The sequence below is a fragment of the Balaenoptera acutorostrata genome, chromosome 7, assembly GCF_949987535.1.
Source record: "Balaenoptera acutorostrata chromosome 7, mBalAcu1.1, whole genome shotgun sequence".
Classification (NCBI taxonomy): Eukaryota; Metazoa; Chordata; class Mammalia; order Artiodactyla; family Balaenopteridae; genus Balaenoptera; species Balaenoptera acutorostrata.
The window spans coordinates 28,930,502-28,951,751 of record NC_080070.1 but is presented as its reverse complement, the minus strand read 5'-3'; the positions used below and the strand labels follow the sequence as shown (position 1 = coordinate 28,951,751).

Genomic DNA, 21,250 nt, shown 5'->3' with positions numbered 1-21,250 from the left:
TGGTAGTTGAAGCTACAGACAGATATGGATAATGAGGTCCATAAAACATGTTTCAGACTGAGAAGAGGGCCAATGATGTGTCTCTGAGGAACCCTCCCTTCCTCTCCTCCAAAAAGAGATGGTTTGAAGAAAAGGAATCTGAAAGGAAAACCCGATCATTAAACATTAACTGTGCCCTAATAATTATTAATTAACATTTTCAACTTTGTGCTTATACTAATGTTCTTGCCAAATTTCTACCTTAAATATTACCTTTTCAGGTAATTATAACTTCAGCTGATGCTCTGGGATAATTGAGTAAATGATGCCCAACATAAGACTATGATTGGTTTGTACCATTTCAAAAATACATAAAATACACTTGAATTTATTCAGTGATTCATTTTTATTTTCGTCAAGGTGAGCATAAAAACAAATCGAAGTTATACTGCTTTTTAATGAAACACCTCTAATGCTAGGGAAAGATGGATGCACAATAATAAAATCGAATATAAAATGTGTTTTGGCAATGATATTTAAGGAAACAGGTGTGTGACCTGAATAGCTATAGGTGGTCTGTTTTCTGGTTGAGAATTGATTTGCGCATTTGACCGGAAAGGAAGGTATTAACTCTTTCAAGTCACAGATGAAATCATTCTTTCATTGAACAGACACTTTTTGGGGCACCCACTCTAGGCTATGCACTATTCTGAGTAGATAGAAACAGTAGAATTTAGTCGCTGAGGGGACGTATATGAAACAAACATGAGCAAAATAAGAAGTTATGGTAATATATGCTCTTGTGGTCATAGAGAAAAACATTCACAAAATATCCCTTAAGTGTTTTGGGAGTCTATTATTTTTTGTAGTTATAGCTAAAATTATATAACAACAGAGAGAGGAATCTTTTTCAGGTCAAATGGAAGGACCAGTTTTGCAAATATGTATGAGAAAAATGTCAACTCACAAGCCCAGCTAATAAAAGGGTATGCATTTGCAAAAGTAAGATAAAAACCAATTTTTTGAAACTTTAAGATGAGTATTTATATCTTATGAGGCAATAATCCTCCTGGCAACCTTATTTAAATCCCTCTCCTTACTTTGCTCAGCTTTTTCTTTTTCGCCTCTCAAGTTAGAATTTGAATCCTAGAAAGAATCATTCTGTGACCCCACCTTTTACAGATAAAGGGTAAAAATATATGCAGATGATCAGCACAAATTGACCAGAAAAATGAGTAACCCACACTGATACCCACACAAGATACAGTCAAAGGTTTATTGTGAAGATTAAATAAAATACTGCATTCAAGTACTAAAAGATTGTCTGGTATAGAGTAAATTCTCAGTAAATGCCAAGTATTTTATTGTTATTGTAATTGTTTTATTATGTAGCTCACTTTTAACTGTAGAACTATAGAAATAAATTGTAGATAAACTAGTAAATGGTTCAATGCATTTATTTATTGATTTTTACATAGCTTATAATTTGTATTTCTAAATTATTTTCCTTGAAACAGCCAGCCTGAAAGAACTCCCAAATATGTAAGGTGTTTTATTAAAACCTTAAAGATTTCATAATTTTTATAAGATGGTTTGAACCCACAATAAGAAGCTACTTTCCTTCTGTTCCTATTCAATCTGTCAGCATTCATAAATGATTGATTACAGTTCCATTTTTTAATTTCCATTTTGTAAGAAATTTGGAGAAGGTAACGGAAATGAGTTTGTTGTAAAGTACAGGGAGTAAAGAAAGGTGAAAGCATACTGTGACCTCTGAGCCTAAAATTTCATGAGAAAAGTGCCTTGCCTTAATTCAAGATGTACAATATACGAGATGATAATTATGGTCTCCTAGAGAAGAAGGTACTTAACCTACAAGAACCTGTTTGTGTTTTAAATGGTAATAGAGACACAAACTGCACTTTTTGTTTGTGTTTTAAATGGCAATAGAGACACAAACAGTGCTTTTTGTGGGAATGGATTAAAATCTACTAATTATGCTCATAAATGGATAAAGCAGTAAATGGAGTTTTTTCCCTCTAGCTTTCACAGTTGTTTTGCACTTTTATTGACTTTGCTGTTTAACACATGTTCTGCCAGTCAATAACATTTATTGAGTGCCTAGTCTATATTAAGAACTATACTAGGACACTGTAAAGAGAGCATTGCATTGATTGACCAGGAATTCAACCAATGTCTCAAGAGATGAGAATTCTACTCCTATTAAAAAAAAAAAAAAAAAAAAAACTAGACCATTTCAACAATAATGCTCAAGAAAATTAAACTGAAATAGAAAAGTAAACTGAAATTAAATTGAAATAGAGTTTTTATCAGAGAAAATTATAAGGGATAGTCAAATGATATTAAGTGGGGAAAATGAAGATATGTCTTTATTAATTATTTGCTATTACCCTGGTCTGTAGCAGTGATTAACACACTTGTTCTCGGGGCCTATTTACCCTCTTAAAATTTATTAAGGACCCCAAAGTTCTCTTGGTTATGTGGGTTATATTTATTAGCATTTCTAATATTAGAAAGATAAAACTAAGGAAATTTAGAAATGACTATTAATTCATTTAATAATAATAATAACCTACTATATAACATGTTATATATGTTTATGAAAAAAAACCTGTATTTCCAAAAGAAAAAGTTGAGTGGGAAGAGTTGTACTATTTTACACTATACAAATCTCTTTAATGTCTGGCTTAGTAGAATTCATGTGCTTCTACATTCTCATATCTGCTTCTACTTCAGTCTGTTGCAATACATTGTTTTGTTTGATAACAGATGAAGAAAATCCAACCTTATATAGACATGTGGTTGAAAAAGGAAGGAGTATTTTAATAGCCTTTCACATAATTATGGATATCCTTCTTTGATATTAAACCAAAACTCAATGAGTGGTAGTTTCTTTAAGGTTAGTTGCAATGTGGAATCTATAACCACATCAGTAAATTTTTCTTACTCTGTGATTTTAAAAAATCCATTAGTCTATCTTGAACTTTGAATGGATCTTTTACTGATTCATGATTTCATAATGTCATTCATTGGTCATTTGGAAAACACTGGTTCATTGGGTAATGTAGATTGTCCAAAAGTTGACACATTTTATTTTATTATATAGTATCCAACAAATTACATTTGTCAATAATTTCATCAAAAAATCATTAAGTACTGGAAAACTATCGTTTACTTTGGCAGATAACGTTTTACAAAATTCTAATTTTCACCTGAAAGCTTGAATTTATCACTGGCACAACAAAACTGTCAGTTGTTTTCCTTAAAGTGACAAGCTCACTTCACTCACGTTTGAGAAAATGTCTGCCAAATATCTAAGTATGAGTAACTATAATTTGTTTGTCGAGTTGCTCTCTCAAGTAAAAATGGTGTTCTATGAAAAAGCAGATAGTTCAGCTTGCAACTCAGACAGTTCTCCAATCATTGTACTTCGTTATGCAGCAGAAGTGTTTTATGTATACTTCCCATTTCACTTCACATTATTTTTTAAATGTGTACCCAAGGGTTGAGATTTTTAAAAATAAATATTTTTTACTGCTTAATCAGAAATATTCATAAGTGAATCTGGCTTATTTTTTTCTGTGAGTATGTGCCTGTGAACACAATGATTACTAGTGATTTTGGTGCCGTTGCCTTGATTCATGCTAAAGCTCCAGCATGAATCCACCATTGTTACTGCACCATCTACGCAATATCAACACAGTGAAGAAGACAAAGAAGATCTTAGTATTCCTATAAAAATAGTTTCAACCTCACAGACCTCCCTGATAGGGTTTCAGGGAACCCCCCCAACCAGGGGTTTGAGGACCATATTTTGAGAATCCCTAGTTTTCAAGGTTAGGCCTCTAATTTTACCATTGCATCACTAATTCTTTTTTTTTTTTTTTCACTTGTTAACTTGTTTATGTCTCTCTGGGCGTCATTCCTGGCACGTGGGGCTCTGCTCTCTGGAACCTTCACTGGCCATCCTTTCCTCGTTTCCCCCCTGGGCACCAGAACCACGTAGGTAGATACATCCACCCGTCCCCTGCATCTGTAGACGCCTCCTGCCTCTTGTGCTATTTGGCCAAACTCTGAAGCTCCCCCAGCGCCTTCATCTCTGGGTCTGTCCTGGTGGGCCTTCCTCCCTGGGGTAGTAGTGCACGGGATTGGGCCATAGGCCCTCGCCGATGATCTCAGCAATCCTGTTAGACCCTGGGCAGTTGTGGTCAGACAACCAGTTGAGGAAGTTAAGGCTGGTGGTGTCCTGCTGCAGCTGGGGGCACCTTGTTCATAATCCCAGAACCACTGAACTGGAGTGGAACGAGACGCCCTATATCCAGCGATGCTAAGGTGATACTCCTTAATGATCATGTCGTTCCAGAAGTAGGAGTTGTTCCGAAAGAAAAACATCAACTTGCAGCGGTGCCTGGGATGGCCCAGTTCCTGCACCTCCAAACTGATCATGTAGCTAAGCATGTCTTCATCTTGGTCACTGATCATGGCTGACATCTGGGGTTGGTTCATGATGGCTCTGGCCCAGAAGCCAGGGATGCCCCAGATGACGGCCCTTCTTCCATCCAAGTGAGGCTTCCGCCTCTGACCGATCATGCGCTTAAGCCAAGTGTAGGCCCTGCTGGCTTGGGCATTCAGAGCACTCAGCTCTAACTGCAGGGCCGCAAGCGCCTCCAGCAGGGGCCGGGGGGTCGTGGGTGCCAGGTCCCCGCCCTGGCTCTTCCTGCCCCTGCTGCTGGGGCTTCTCCTCCCGCTCCTCCGCCTGCACCTCCTCCTGCTCCTCCTCCGCCCCCGCCTCCACCACTTGCATGATGTCTTCCACCAGCAGCCCCAACTCCTCCCCGATCCCCGCCACCTCTCCCTCCTCCAGGGCCGCGCCTTGCCGCACAACCCTCACCCTGAAGATGGTGGCCTCCTCGCCCGACCCACCAGCTAGTGCCCGCACGGCACTCACCTCCCCCACCGCACCTGGGGACCCGCAGGCCCCTGCTTCCTGAGGACCCCCTCCCACATGCAGGATGACCCGGGGTCCCTGGGCGGCGCCACGTGGCCCTGGCCCTGAGCTGGGGCAGCTGCGAAGGAGCGGGAGGTGGGAGCACAGCACGTGGTCCGCAGAGCAGCCCAGCGACTAGAGCCCCCTTGCGCTTCCTGGGACTTCGGGGTGGGGGCGGGGTGCCGATTGGGGCAGGGCTAATTCATTGTTTTACTTTCCTCCCAATTTAAGGACAAAGTAAGTATTACACTACGTAGAGCAGATATATCCATCCCGTGGATCGTATTACAGTTAAAGGTATAGGTGGTGGCAATATTTTCATTACCGTTTTAAATGATCAGATATCTAAATTTTTCATGAATTTTTATGGAATCTGCCCTTACAACTTAAAGCATCTTATTAAATTACCAAGATTGTTCTAGAGTATCAATAAAATAATTTTTACATTATGATAATTCTGCATTTGATAACATGAAAAATTAGGTTAACATCTAATATAGTGTCTTGGATCTGCATTTAAACATAATGCTACTATTATAAATCTATTAAATATCCCTGGATTTCTTATTAAGCTATAAAATACCTATCCACATCTCAGAAGTAAACATAAAAACATGTATATGGTATGCTTAGAATTTTTCAACTTTATGTTGTATTTTTTCTATTAATATGGACATCTAGGAATAACTTAATTTTATTAAATCAGTTACAAGTTTACATTTGAAACAAAATTTAGAAATTTAGAGTCAAGTCTACATGATATAGAAAACTATTCATAATAGGACATTATTAGAACCTGTAGTATGCTGTGAGGATAAAGCCAAAAATTCTATATTGTTTGTAGTCAATGTCATATTTTTACATCTCACTGTAAATAACATGAAAATAAAATCTGTATAAAAATAAACTAATAAGAACCCCTTTATTTACACTGGTCTTTTAATATAATTTAGTTGTGGGAGAACATGAGTTAAAGCCAAATAGGAGTGTGTGTGTGTGTGTGTGTGTGTGTGTGTGTGTAAAAACTATGGATCACTTCTACCACAAGAAGACCTTGCATTTTTGTGATAAAGCTCCCGGCTTTTACTTGTCAATATCACATCCTAAGGAAATAAATGTTAAAATAAGGAGAATACTATTTAAAATCATAGAGCATGGATGAGCTCCAGGGAGTCCAGAAGCCCCTAAAATTATGTGCAAAATGTATTGTATCTATGGACTTTTTTTAAAAGAGAGGTTCCAAAGCTTTTATCATGGAGTTCAAGACACTAAAAAGTTAAGAAGTACTGAATCTGTGCTTTGGTTAGAAGTGGGATAATTTTACACCATATAAACTGGGTAAATCATGTAGAGCTTCAGGTCTATATATAACTAAAGTTAGCTAAACATGAAGGATATGAACCACACCCATGTAACTACACCTTAATAATTAATTGTGGAGTTTTGTTCATCAATTTTTCTATAATCTCCTTAAATTGGCTATGTGTTTTATATTAAAATAATAAGAAAGATTATTAAGAAGTGTTTATTCAAAAATATCTGTACCTAAAATCAGAACAAAATAATGGGCATAAATCACTTATGAAAACATTTAAATGCTAGATAAATATAAGGAGACTTGATTACCAGTTCTATAGTATCAGCAGATAGTTAAATAGGTTTATTATCATACCTAAATTTCTCATCACTCTCTAGAAAGTGTGGTTCATGTCTTATAAGAACACTTCTTTGCCAGGTGATAATCGGTGATGTCCCAGAGTCATTTAGAGACTGACAGTATTCTGAGCTACATGTCTTATTTCACAAAGTTATGAATTTGTATTGTAATAACTTTTGTTTATTTGTCTTCTTCAAATTCTTAATTTTGAAGGGAAAAAATTACAAATCTCTTTATTTACCTTGCCATCACAAACACACACATTCATACATGCATGCACACATACACATTCAAGTTATTCAATATTGCAACATTTTTCCTTGTTACAGTAAAATATTCTCCTCCTATATATTTTTTTTAACTGATAAAGCTTTTCTCTTCCCAAACTCAAAAAGATTTTTATATTTATAAATTTTACAGATATAGAAATATCCATAAGATGGTGCTGTATCTTTAATTTAATTTGGTCAGATACTTGAACGTTAAAATATATCTATTACACATGTGGTTAAGAGACTAGGTTAGAGTTTAATCTCTAAAAAGTCTTATGCTGTAAAGATGTCAGTATAAGTATAATCAGAATCTTTGAATAACTTATTTTTCATATATCACAGATTATTAAAGCATCTTTGCCCCAGATTTAGTTGCCAACTATAGGTGAAAAAAATAATTGAAATTCTCATTTCAACTGACATTTTCTGAATAATAGCCACTTTGCACATACCACGTATGACAAATGAAGCAGTTGAATTATATACAGTATCAATTTCTACCAAGGTCAATAATAGTCTTTAAAAGTCCTTTGAAACATCCAATTTGATGGAAATTAGAAATGACATTGCATTTAAGCACTTCCTTTCAAATGCTAAAGAACTGTAGAGGAATTAACTCAATAATTTTCTCTAGTAAGTTTATTTACCTAGTGAGGGAAAAGTAATTTAAGACATGCTAATTATATAATGTATTTCTGATTCAGGGAGATGCAGTTAGGAGAAGTAATATTTCATATCCCATTTAATTATCACTTATAAACAGATTTAATAGAGTGCTTAAAATTGGTTATAGGATCTTTTATTTTTAAGATGAACAATCTTATGCCAAAGGAATAGAAGCCATTGCAGTGGAGGTGACAAGGTGACCAGGGAAAATGTGTTCATGAAAGGAAATATATGGAGTCATGAAGGTTGATAATACCAACATATGGGTGTACCCAAGACAGGAACCAAGTCCTCATCACATAACCACATGAAAATCTCAAATAAAAAATTTACTGCTATGATTTGGGGACATATTTAATTTTATAGATTTGCTTTCCTAGCAATTGCTCATAATTTTCTCTTCCTTTGAACAGTGTAATCTTCTGAATTACACCATCATTACATCTCTCTCTTTTTAAATATTTATTTATTTATTTATTTGGTTGCGCCAGGTCTTAGTTGAGGTTCATGGGCTCCTTAGTTGTGGCTTGCGGGCTCCTTAGATGCAACTTGACGGCTCCTTAGTTGTGGTATGCGAACTCTTAGTTGTGGCATGCATGTGGGATCTAGTTCCATGACCAGGGATCAAGCCTGGGCCCCCTGCCCTGGGAGTGCGGAGTCTTAACCACTGTGCCACCAGGAAAGTCCCAATCATTACATCTCTTAATCCAAGCTGATGCTGTAATTTTGCAGAAAACTTTGACTAGATTAGTAGTCATTATGAAGTAGTGATAAACAGAATCCTATATAACATTATATTGCAAAGTAGCAAAACCTAGTGACCAGTTATTAAGAACTTATATATTTAGGCTAAAATTTTCTGTCAACAAAATATCAAAATATACTGCTATCTTAAAAAGTTATAAAATAACTCTAAGAAATATGTGATACCAGATTTGTGGGGACATTTTCACCTTCTCAAAAATTTCCCAGAATTTAACTTTCTTAATTTTTCTTAATATATATTTTTTTCTCATACTGAAATAGAAACTCTAAATAATATTGGGGTTTATGTAAATAAAATACAGCCAAACTTATATCTGTGTGATTTAAAATTAAAAATTAAAATTAAGAAACTAAAATCAAGTAATGCTGTTGAAAACCATTTTCATTAAGATAATCTATCAGCCTTTCACTGAAATATTTTTCCATTCACTTGACCATAGTGTTGGTATACAACGATACATAATAAACGTTTATGTTGATCGCACCTTCCCACAGACTGCTTTCTATGACAATGTTGTTTTGTATTTAGTGGGGAGAAAATAGTATTAGGATGTAAAAGAAATAGCTAATGATTATTAAAAACATCGAGAAGATAAATATTAATTATAAGTTTTGCCTGCACATTCATTTTGAAAATAGGACCAACTGCACCTGTTGGTAAAATAATACCTGATCAAGTGCTTCAGAAGAAATCAAAGAGAGGATAGAAGTCTCTATTTGGAGAGACTAAAGGTACCACAGGCCAGGGGCTATATGCAGGAAATCTTTTGATATTAAAAGACCACGAAGAACGCTAAGAAGGCAGCAATGGGCAGGGTTCTATTATGAAAATCCCCACAGCTTAATTCATGGATATTTATTAAGAATTCACTCTGAGCCAGGCACTCTGATAAGTAGAGGAGGTAGAATGATGGGCAAAAAAGACACCATTTCTCCCTCACGGGACATGAAGTATAGGATGAAGATAGACACTAATACAAAAACCATACACATAAATATATAATTACATACTGAAATGATTTCTTAAAGTAGAAGCACTGGGTACAATGAGACCCTATGACCAGGCAGTATGACCTAGATGGCAGAGGGATGGGGGAAACAGGTGGCGCTTGAGCAGAGATCTTGAGGATAAGCGTGAGTTAGAAAGAGTCTTTCATTACATGCCTGGGATTTGCTTCAAAGTTATCTGGGGTGGAGGTAAGGTGGGTGGTACCACAGACGAAATAGGATTAGACATGTGTTATTAATACGAGTATGTTTGATAATTTCAATAAGAAAGACTTTATATATTCATAGGTAATAAACACATATATTTATTATATAGTATTTCAGGCAGAAGGAGGAACATATTTGAAGATCCTGAGGCAAGGAGGAATTTGGTTTGTTCTAAACCTTGGAAAGAAGGCCGGGGTGGCCGGAATGCAGAGAACTGAAGCCAGACAGGAAATAGCTCTGTAGACCTTCCTAAAGGTGCTGGCCTTTATCCTAAGAGCAATGATGGGTGTTAGGCACCAGAGTTAGAGTCACATATTTTATTTTTTACAATAAAAATCATCCAGGTTGAGATTAGAAAATGGCAAAATAGTTGAGGGCGATGGAAATGTTAGAAAGGAAGTGATTGGAAAGAAATATAGGAGGTACAACTGAAATAACTTGAACAAATAGATATTAGGCAAAAATGAGAGGAAGATGTTAAGGTTTCCCAAATCTTGTAGTTTGTGCAACACTGGGCTTAAGAAATTCTTTTAATTGAATTTTTTTTTTGAATTTTAGATTTCAAAAGTAACATTTTTGTCTTGGTATCATTCTTATACCATGAAATCTTGAGCATTTCAATCCTTTTTGTCTCTTTTAAAAGATTTAAGACCCTACTAGAGTGCTAAATTCTTCCTATTTAATATCTATTTCATCTGGAGTGTGGGGACGATAAAGTTAGATAAACTTTTGTGAGTAGGGTAAAACCAGCTTTAATACCCTGGATCCTGTCAAGGAATCTAGGATACCAGTTATATTTGTATTTCTGAAGTTTATTTCCCTACTTTATCTTCCGGCATTTCCAAGTCAAGAATTGCAAACATATGGTCTTTGCACAGATACAATAGATTTACAATAAATAAAACAAAGAAATCATTATGATGAAAATCTGCAGCAAAAATAATGAGAAGATTGATCTTTTCCTTCCTTTCTTTCAATACTAGGGTTAGTCTATAACTCTTAATATAACAATGACACTGATAGATTTAATTACATTCCTAACACATGTGAACAGGAGGCCAGAACTGGTTCAGGATTAGGAGTAGCTATTAAAAGACTTTAGCTGGGACAGAAAGTCTTCACCCAAAATCCTCACTGGAGAATATCTGTCACAGGATGAAGCACTCACTACAATGAAATATACTTAAGTAAAATTTACTGCTTCCAGACTGTTAGTCAGTTTCACATTGGTGATGCAATACTGTTCAAATGTTCCCATTTAATATTTTAACAGGAAAGTTTAGAGCTGATGTAATCCTTATCTACACCACCAAAATTTTTTTCAGGATATCATGGGAGAAGTTTTGGGATAAGTTATAATAAAAAGTAGAACAACCTATATAACACCTCTAATCCTTTAATGTCTCTGTGATTTGATGTGAGGAACAAACTTGCCCCCTAACCTGAACCCAAACTAACCATAACCTTGGCCAGAATCCTAAATTAATTAAATGCAAAATGTATTAAAAGGGAGACATCTTATTTGGCTATATCTTGCTTTATAGTAAACAGAGAAGGAAAAAGGACAAATGAACATTTTCTTCCTACCATAGTGACCTAACTTTGGAATTCCCAAGCTCATTTGGTTGTTTTCTGAATTATCTGTATTTTATAAATAAAACTTAATTTTTTAAACTGCAGAACAAATATTAAATTCAAATATTTTCCCACTAACAAAACACTCTTTGGGGCAGAAAGTATCCTGTTAGAAGACTGCAGCAACATTCTCATTAGTGTTAGGATTTGCAGAACATCAGTCTGGGTACCATTATTTGGGTAGTAGAGATAAGAAACGAGCATCCTCCGTATATTCCATACCAGTCTACTGCTGTAAGAGGAAGGGGCTTCCTTGACATTTTTTCCTACTCTTGTCAAGAACAGAAATTAATTACTTTCCTAATGATAAATATGCTTTGTGTTTTTGTTATTTATGAACTAAGAATACTGTTTGAAAATAATTCACTTCAATTTATTTTAACAAATATGTACTTAGTACCTATGACACACCGGGCACTGAGATACAGAAGGAAACAAAATAGACTTAAAGGAAAAACTAGAATTTCCATAACACTTTTAACATTTTAAAGAGCTTTGACAGCTAGTACTTTATTTTTCACAATAGTCTTTTAAGGAAAGTACAGAGAGATTAAATGATTTGCCAAGGTTTATTCTTTAATTGATGAAATATTCTCTTAATTCCAAACCCATTACTTTCTCCTGAGTTATAGACCTTTGCTTCATCCTTCAACTGATTATCTTTACCTAGACATTTGAAAAGAACTCATTATTTCCTGTACAAGTAGCAGTATGATACAGACTCTGTACCCATATTGTCAGTGTTCAAATTCTTTCTGCCACTTAATTAGGTGGCTGAATAACAAACCACCATAAAACTCAGTGGAATAAACAACAATCAACTATTCTCTCTCACCATCTGTGGGTTGCCTGATCCAGGCTGGGCTGTGCTCCAAATTACAGGTTGGTTCCAAGTCCATTCCACCTGTCTTTCATCCTCTTTGGACCAGTAGGCTATCCTAGGGCATGTTCATCTCATAGTGATGGCAGAGACATAAGAGGAGAGGCCCTCCACACATGCATATTTCAAGCCTCTGCTGGTGTTATATCTGTTAGCATCCCATTGGCTAAAGAAAATCACATGGCCAGGCCCAAAGTCTAAGTAAAGGGACAATGAAGTACACTCTGTCCACCATGAGACCAAAGCCAGTCACATGACCAAACCAAGGATCAGTAAGATGGGGAAGTGATGGTAAGGGAGGGTGAATACTTTTGAACAATAATCTACCACGGAGACCTTAACATTTCTTGCCTTAATTTCTCTCTTTGTAAATCTTTCCTAAGGTTGCTGTGAGAATTCAGTAAAGCACTTAGGATGCTTAGCAAACGGTGAGTGCTAGGGAACATAGACACTGCTATTTCTATATGGCTCTTTTCATTTAATGGAATCCCACCTCCAGGCCTCTTACAGCTATCCCATTTCCTCTCGCATCCATTCCTTTTCTTCAAGGAAGCACATTTGTTTAGCTCAAGGCAAACAGTTTGCACTTAGGTGCAGCTAGCTTTAGTAACCATATCAATAAATGACTCCTCTATAGGGAAGATCTCTATACAGGTTTCCCTTCTTTATTTAAGGCACACCTCATCTCTGAGCTTTCTGATCCAGATGAGACTGCTAACATCCAAAATCCAGATTAATGAGGTAAATATCCTTATTTATATTTTCTAAATTTTCTGTGATGAATGTTTCTTTTTCAAAAGAAGGCAAAAGGAATTATAATAAAGATAACCTAATTCAAGCTATACCACCTCTGTGAAGTTTTCTCTAACTTCTCCTCTTTCCTCTGGGATTGTCAATATTTTTTTCTTAACCTTTATTACAGCAGTGACTGGATCCTATGTGACATGCTTTTATTCCTAGTTCCCAAAATGAAGTCTTCTAGAAAATGGTTTCTTATTCTTGTCTCTTTCCTAATGCAGTACATGACACAGGTAAATGATCCATAATTTTCACTAGATAGAATTAGGGAGAAGCCAGCAATGGAACCTAGCAAAAGATCGCTGATTTCACTTCTGACCCACTTTCAAAAGTGATATTCACTAAAAGATACAGTCTGCTGTTTGTAAACTATACCTCAGTAAAGTTGATTTTTGAAAAAAAGATTCCCAAAAGACAAAGGATAAATGCCCTATGGAGTATCAACCATTTACTGGCAGATAATGATACTTATTATAAAATGGGTATAAAATAATATTGCTGAATACTTTAAAAAATGAGCTTTGGCTAGTACTAGAAAATCAGCATTGGACAGAATAGGAAAGGTAGCACAAAAATAATCTTTTCAACAAATGGTGCTAGAATAACTGGATACCCATACAAAAAATAAATATCAACCATCATCTCCTGTCATACACAAACATTAACTCACATTGATGGTAGACCTAAGAGAGAAGCTAAATCTATAAAATCTCTAGAAGGAAAAATAGGAGAAAATCTTTCTGACCTTGAGTTATGCAACGATTTCTTAGATTAGATGCAAAAAAAAAAAGTAAATCATAAAAGAAAAAAATGATAAATAGGTTTTTACTAAAATTAAAACCATTTTTTTCCATAAAAAGACACTATTAAGAAAGTGAGAAGGCAAGCTTCAGATTGGAAAAAAATTTAGCAAAAACACACATATCTGGCAAAGGACTTGTTCCCAGAGTATATAATGAACTTGCACAACTCATTAATAAGAAGTCAAATAACCCAACATAAAGATAGGCAAGAGATTTGAACAGATACTTCACAGAAGAAGATATACAAATGGCAAGTGAGCACATGAAAAGATGCTCTACATCATTAGCCATTAAGGAAAATGCAGATTAAAACCCCAGTGAGATAGTATTATATACCCATTTGAATTAAAGTTAAAAAGACTAACAATACCAGTGCTTGGTGAGGATGTGGAACTCATGGAGCTTACACTTCATTGGAATGTAAAATGGTGTAACCACTTTGAAAAATTATTTGGCCGTTTCTAATACAGTTAGACATATAATTACCATATGACCCAGCAATTCCACTCCTAAGTATTTTGTTACCCTAGAAGAATGAGAACCTATGTCCACCCAAAGATTTGTATATGAGTGCTCAGATCAGCATTATTCACAAAGTTAAAACCTGGAAGCTATCCAACTGTTCATCAGCAGGTGAATGGATTTTTTAAAAAGTGGTAAATTGATATAATTGAATACTCCTTAGTCATAAAAAGGAATGAACTACTGATACATGCAACATGGATCAACCTCAAAAATATCATGATGAGTGAAAGAAGCCAGCCACAAAAAGTACATATCATTCTATTTCATTAAAATTTTAGAAATTGCAAACTAATCTATCAGTACAAAAGACAGATCAATGGTTGCCTGGAGCCAGGAGCAGAGAGCAAAATGAATTGTATGGGGCCATGGGGAATATTTGGAGGGTTATGAAAGCAGTCCATATCTTGATTTGTAGCAGTAGTTTCTCAGGTATATATATATATATATATATATATATATATATATATATATATATATATATATGTCAAAACTCAAAAATTTTATAGTTAGTAGGTAGTTCATTGTTTGTAAATTATATCTCCATAAAGTTGATTTTAAAAATAAAAGTTTTCCAAAAGGCATGGGATGAAATGACCTATAGAGAATTAACATTTTATTGGCAGATAATTTATCACAAAATAGAAAAAAAGTAATACTGCTGAACACTTGAAAAAAATTCTTTAGTGCTTAAAAAATCAACATTGCACAGAAGATGGAGGGTCACAGAATCAAATATAAAATTTTTTTTATCCTATTTTCTGAGTCTATGAATTCTTCCTCCTGCCTCATCTCTACGCCCCACTTTTAGCTGAACAGATGGACATTGCTTTCCCTTCTTCTTTCCCTCTCTCTCCTTATCCCCCTCTTCTTCCCATGTTGAAAAAAGATCTATTATTTTAGGCAATGCTAATTACACAAAAGTGTTAATTTGGGGGAGGAGTGAGAATTTTCGAGTGTAAAAATAAAATACTAGCGGTAGTACATGTACTCCCATTAAAGCAATTGGAAGTACTGACAAAAAAAAAATGAATTAAGTATTTCATATGCAGTCTCCAGAATTCAGGGAAAGTACTCCCCAGTCAGGGTACAGTATAAGTGCTTACCAAAGCTCATGAAATTCAGACCTAATTTAGTGCATCTCTGAGGAGGCAGTTGCTGGTTTTTAGCTGCTATCCCCTCACAATTGGCACACTTGAATCTGCAAGTTGATCTTACATTTGCTTTTTCTTTCCTAAATATGACATTTACAAAGAACAGAGTAGAGTTTATGGGTCCATTTCCAAAGTAAACTCAATTTTTCTGTAGTCCAACCAAAAGTCCCAGTTAAGCTTCTTTTTTAACAGGACAGTCTCTATAAGTTCCAACTAATTTAATTTTCTCAACTTGATTTCAGAGGTCTAATGCTAAAGAACTATAAACATAGTCAAGTGAGATTCTTTGGAATTCTAATGGGATCTGCATATCTGGGGATTTTCTTTTTATCTAGAAGCATTGCAATTTATATAAATACATTTTCCTCTGACAAACATACACCTACACATATTTCCATCACACTCACAAATTTTCCAGAGCTGGAACTGGGAAGAAAAAATTAAAGTTAGTGGGACAATACTAAATAATCAGCATTTTTTGTTAAAGATCAATTTTCTAAATCTTTCACAATCCTGACTTATCCACAATGATATATCATGCATGGAAATATGGGGAAGTTTGCAGTATTTTGAATATACAGCAAAATACTATTAACGTTTTTTCCCTATCACTGCCAACTGTTTATTTGAATTTTAGAGTTTGTGTAATCATATAACCACTTGCTAATACCCTGAAAATAGACACCAGGGAATTCAAATGATGGGTTGAAGACCAACTGGAAATATAAAACTTGCTTTCCTGCAAACAGACGGCCTGTGAACAATAAAAGTACAATCCTGGCATGAATGCTTCTTGTTGATACTGTTAATTTTCAGCTGTAAAATGACCTGGAATATTTCCAAAGCTAACAAGTCCATAGCCTTCCTTCCCATAACAAAATTCCATTATTATTGGAAATGTAATATCTAATCACACTGGAAGTAAAAAATTTAAGGAGCTAATAATAACAACAGTAATAATAACAGCTGAAGTTACACCCAGAAGCATTGCCATCTACATAAAGGTGAAAATGTGTTATAAGCCAGCATTTTGCTAAGACCTTGATATAAATTTTCTCACTGAATTTGTACAAACCCCCATGAAGTAGTTTCTCTTATTATATCAACATTGCAGCTGCAGAAATTGAGACTTGGAGATGTTAAGTAACTTCTTCAAGGTTGTTCAGCTAGTAAACAGCTGAGCTGGATTTTGAATGTAGATAGTCTACTCCAGAACACAGTCTCTTAGCCACTATGAACTGCAGATAGTTGCAATTTACAGAGGAGGTGAAAGGTAACTGTCTCTAATCTTTAAGTAGAATGACAGAAACTAGGTACATTCCTTAGAAGACATAAACGTAATCAGGGGTACAAGAAATATATTGATTGCACCTGTGGCAGCTTTCGTGGCAGGCATTGAGGTCCAAAATTCTATAAAGCTAGGAGTCTACTGTCAAAGATAGCACAGATTAGTGAAGGAGACAGCTATATAAAAAATTAAATAAAAGAAAATTGGTAAATGCAATGTCAATAGAGGTATGAAGAGAGCACTAGGGGAGCACAGAGGAGGGGAAGGCTGAGTGGTGATAGGGAAATCCATACAGCCTTCCCAGAAGAGGTAATATCTGAACTCAGCATTCATCAGTGAATGATTTTCGTGGCAAATAATATTTAAGATGTGAACAGACACCCGTGAAACAAGAAATAAAACAGAGGCAAAAGATTACTAGTAAGCAGAGCCTTTGGTTCTAATATCAAACCCATGGTTCAGTGGCACAGCAACTAAGTAAATTCTTAGTAGTCTGGAATTTGTTAATGTTTTCCCCTAAAGTTTATTTCTGGAGAGTAAATTAACTAAGTACTGGTGAACAAATAATAAGAAAAAAATCCCACTAAAGTAAAAGAAAAGGAGTATAGTCATTCTTCGGCATCTGTGGGGGATTAGTTCAAGGACAACCAATGATACCAAAATCCATACATGCTCAAGTCCCTTACATAAAATGGTGTAGTATTTGCATATAACCTATGTATACTTTAAATCATCTCTAGGTTACTTGTAATAGCTACTACAATGTAAGTGCTATGTAAATAACTATAAATACTACTTAAATGTTATGGAAACAGTTGCTGAGGGTGGCAAATTCAAATTTTGATTTTTGGAATTTTCTGGAATATTTTCCCCCGAATATTTTCAATCCACATTTGGTTGAATTCGCAGATGTGAAGCCCACGATACGAAGGCTGACTGTAGTATTTACAAGGATTGGAAATCAAATACATTTTGAAAGGATAGTGATTTGAAGATCAAAGACAAACAAAAAAATGATGAGTCTGACTCGAAAATACACATTAATTCTGAATTATTTTTCCTATAGTATACATTAATTTCAAATATTATTTTGTATTATTCAAATGGTAAGAATTTCAGAATATTTAACATGACATACAACATGTACCATCTCTATTCATTTAAAAAGTAATATAAATTTCATAATGTATTCATTTTAATTTAATTTTTATTTGTCATATTTTTAAATTTAGACAAAACTGTCTTAGGTCAGAATCATCTGTTTTATCTCTCAGCCCCTTGCTTCCTATGAATGACAGTTCTGAATGGAAATTCTATGTTAGCCATACACAAATCTAAAAGATGAAGGACTTGTGAAAATCACTGGGTACATCTCTTGGCGTTGTACCACATTCAAGCTTTACCTACACTAGCAAAAGAAAGCATGAGAAATAAATCTAATGTTTTCAGTAGTTAATCTGGAAAAAAAGAAAAAGGACAAATTAGTGCAAACAAGTGGAAGATTTTCCTAAGAGAATGGTCTTTAAGAAGTTTTGAATCTTTCGGTACAGTCTCCAACCCCGCTACGGTAGGACTGTGATTGAACAGGAGATTCCTCAAGATTTTACGGCTAAAAGTCTTTCTGGCTAAAATACAGTATTTTATGAAGCTAACCAAACTGGATCAAGGGCACCCTGATAGGAGAATGAACAAAAGCTCTTTGGATATGTATACTCAATTAAAACACAAGTATCTCAAAATTCAGTTCAAACTGGCTTAAACAGTACGAAAATGTATAGGTTTATGTGACTGCGAGTCCAGAGGCCAACAGACTTTAGGTCTGTTTAATTCAGTAATGCTAGTTCTGTTTCTTCAGCTTCCTGTCTTGTGCCTTCCTCTGAGTATTGGGGTTTTCCTCAGGCTGCTCCCCGCAAGGTAGCAAAAATGCTATAGCACATCACCTCTCTCCATACCATGGAAAGGTAGAAAGGATTCAGGGGGACATCTTAAAATATCAAAGACCTCTTTTCCCCAGAAGCCTTCAGCAAAGCTCTCCCAATTAGCCAGAATTTGTTTACCTACCCATTTGCGACTGAATCTTGTAGCCAGAGACATGCCATGTTCTGATTGGCTTAAGCCTGGATCCCTGAACCAATCACTGGAATTCATCTTTATTGTTTTCTTTCACTGAAGTATAATTGACTTATAATATTATATTAGTTTCAGGTGTACAACATAGTGATTAGATGTTTTTATACATTACAATTCACCTGCATTCTTAGACCAATCAGGCCAACTCTTGGAGCTGGGGGAAAAGCCAGCTTCTCCTGAGGTACCTGAGCTGTGAGAAGGAATAGTCATATGATCAAAGATGAACTTCTATTAGGAAGGGAGAAAAAGGGCCGCATGGTAGGGACAAGCAACCATCGTCAACTACAAAACCATCAATATAACAAACTAAATATTTAGTGACATTTTGAGGAAATTGGTGGAAACGCTAGCTCCCAAGAAGGGAAAGTGTAGGTATAGTCAACAGAGAGCTCTGAACGGCTCCCTCTCTGCACAGTATAGCAATGAAAAGGAATCATAATTAATAATATTATTAATAGTGTGGTAAGAAGGATGTTCTGTTTCTTCTATATCTAGGAACTTGCAGGCTCAAATTAAAATTCTTTTGACCACTATAACTGGTTGCCACATTTAAATTTTCTCCCATTGGTTTTTTCCACAATAATACACTATATATAAAAACTCTCTCTCTCTCTCTCAATATATATACATTCATGATGGATGGATGGAATACTGTACATTATTATGACAAAAACCATAATAATCACACATATACATATTTAATCCTTAGAGAGATTACTACCTTGCCCAAGGTCACATAGCTAGTTGAATAGCAGAGCTGGGATAAAATCCAAGCCATTAGGCTTTGGAGATGTTATTCTTATTCTAGATTATACCTACTGCCTCATGGAATATTTTCCTCCTCACTTTGAGAGCTACTCTTTTTTCTTTCTGCCCACTCTTTCCTTTCTTCTTACTTCTGGGTTTATTCTGATGTCTTTATTACTCTCCTCTTGCTGTGAGCTCCCTGAAGATCTCCTGACCATGGGACAGTTTTCCACTAGTTTTCTGTCATCCAAGGTCTCTTCCCCATCTATTTGATTCTATTACAAGCTCCTATAACTGTTCTTCCATATTAATTTTTGATCTCCTATTTTGTGGAGTTTATTACAAGTGTTATTTCCTTGTATTTTCTAAACCAGAGCATAAGTGTTAATGCATGGAATTATTTCCCTCTTAGCTTTATATTAACATATTGCTTTCAAGAGCATGCTATTTGCTACATTATTATTTTTAATAACATTTAATAGGCAACTACTTCCTTGTCTGTAATAGTCTTAAGTATTTTAATGTACCATTATTTTTCTCATTATAATTTTGTTTTCATTTTCTTTCTTATATTATTTTTAAATATGTAGTTCATTAACATTTTCCCAATATATTTCCTAATTATATTCCACTTCAAATCATGATGTCCAAAGTTCTTAGGCATTTTTCAAATGAAATAAACTAGAACTATTGACCGCAACAGGGAGGAACCAATAATATGTTCATTAGATTTCTATTTATATTTACACCATAAAAGCTAATCATTTTTATTATTTTATTTCAGAATAGGGTATCCTCATTAAAGTCCCTAGTTTTCCTAAGGAAATATTACATTTGAATTTCCACATATTTTCACAAAGGATACAAGTTTGGTCAAAGCTGTAATGTAATCAGATAGAGATTCTGGCTTATCGTGTTACCACTTTTCAGTGTGTATTTAGTCAGAGACTAGCCTTGCCGCAGCCTGAATGGTGTTTCTGTTCATATTAGGAGAAAACCTTCTCTTCCTTGAGACAAGTACAGCCACCTGACAGACAACTATGGTGATAAACACACAAGTCCAGAGCAATTATGAATGTGAATGACACTCCCTGGCACTGGGCATGACCAACCAGAGGCCCCGGCCCCGAGAGAGACACCATCAGTGCTCCTGTTTATTTCAGTGAACTTTTTCTGACTATACTCAGCCAGCCTGGAAAAGAACTGAGGTAATCAGACATGATTATCTGAATTCTTTGTGACTCAGAATCAGGTTTACTAAGACAAGAGAAGAAAATAATTTGATATTTTAGTTTTCATGGCAGGTCAGGTTCTACTGAGTGCTAGTGAACCTTGCTATTTGTCAGAATCTTGCTGTTTATCGGTTTAAACCCAAATTTCTCCTCCTGTCTTGATGTTTGAATATAGCATTTCAACACCCTCTAAAACAATATGAAATGAAATGACATTTTAACTGCTAAATATAATTACCTATTTAAATCATAAAGTTTTATTATACTTTTTTTTGAAGAAATCATGTTTCTTATGATGTAATAATGTAAATATCTTATTTTACCGGAAAGAATGATGTTCTCTGTATATAATTTGCTTGATTAGCACTGAAAAGGGTAATACAAAATAGATGATTAAGGCCATTATTACAAGTTCTTACACTTGAAGAATAACTAAAAATCGGCTGGGCTTGTTTGGAAGTGGAGGTGGGGATATGAAATTTTATAGTGAAGCAAAAAG

General features: G+C 35.1%; 1 protein-coding gene across 1 annotated transcript in view; it reads right to left on the bottom strand.

The window, feature by feature from the left end:
• Positions 1 to 4,093: 4,093 nt before the first annotated feature.
• Positions 4,094 to 21,250, bottom strand: part of LOC103009788 (testis-specific Y-encoded protein 1-like) — an 80,750-nt gene continuing 63,593 nt past the window's right edge. The window contains 3 exon segments of the mRNA XM_057549642.1: positions 4,094 to 4,260; positions 4,263 to 4,688; positions 4,720 to 5,066. Of these exon segments, the coding sequence (XP_057405625.1) occupies positions 4,094 to 4,260; positions 4,263 to 4,688; positions 4,720 to 5,066 (940 nt within the window).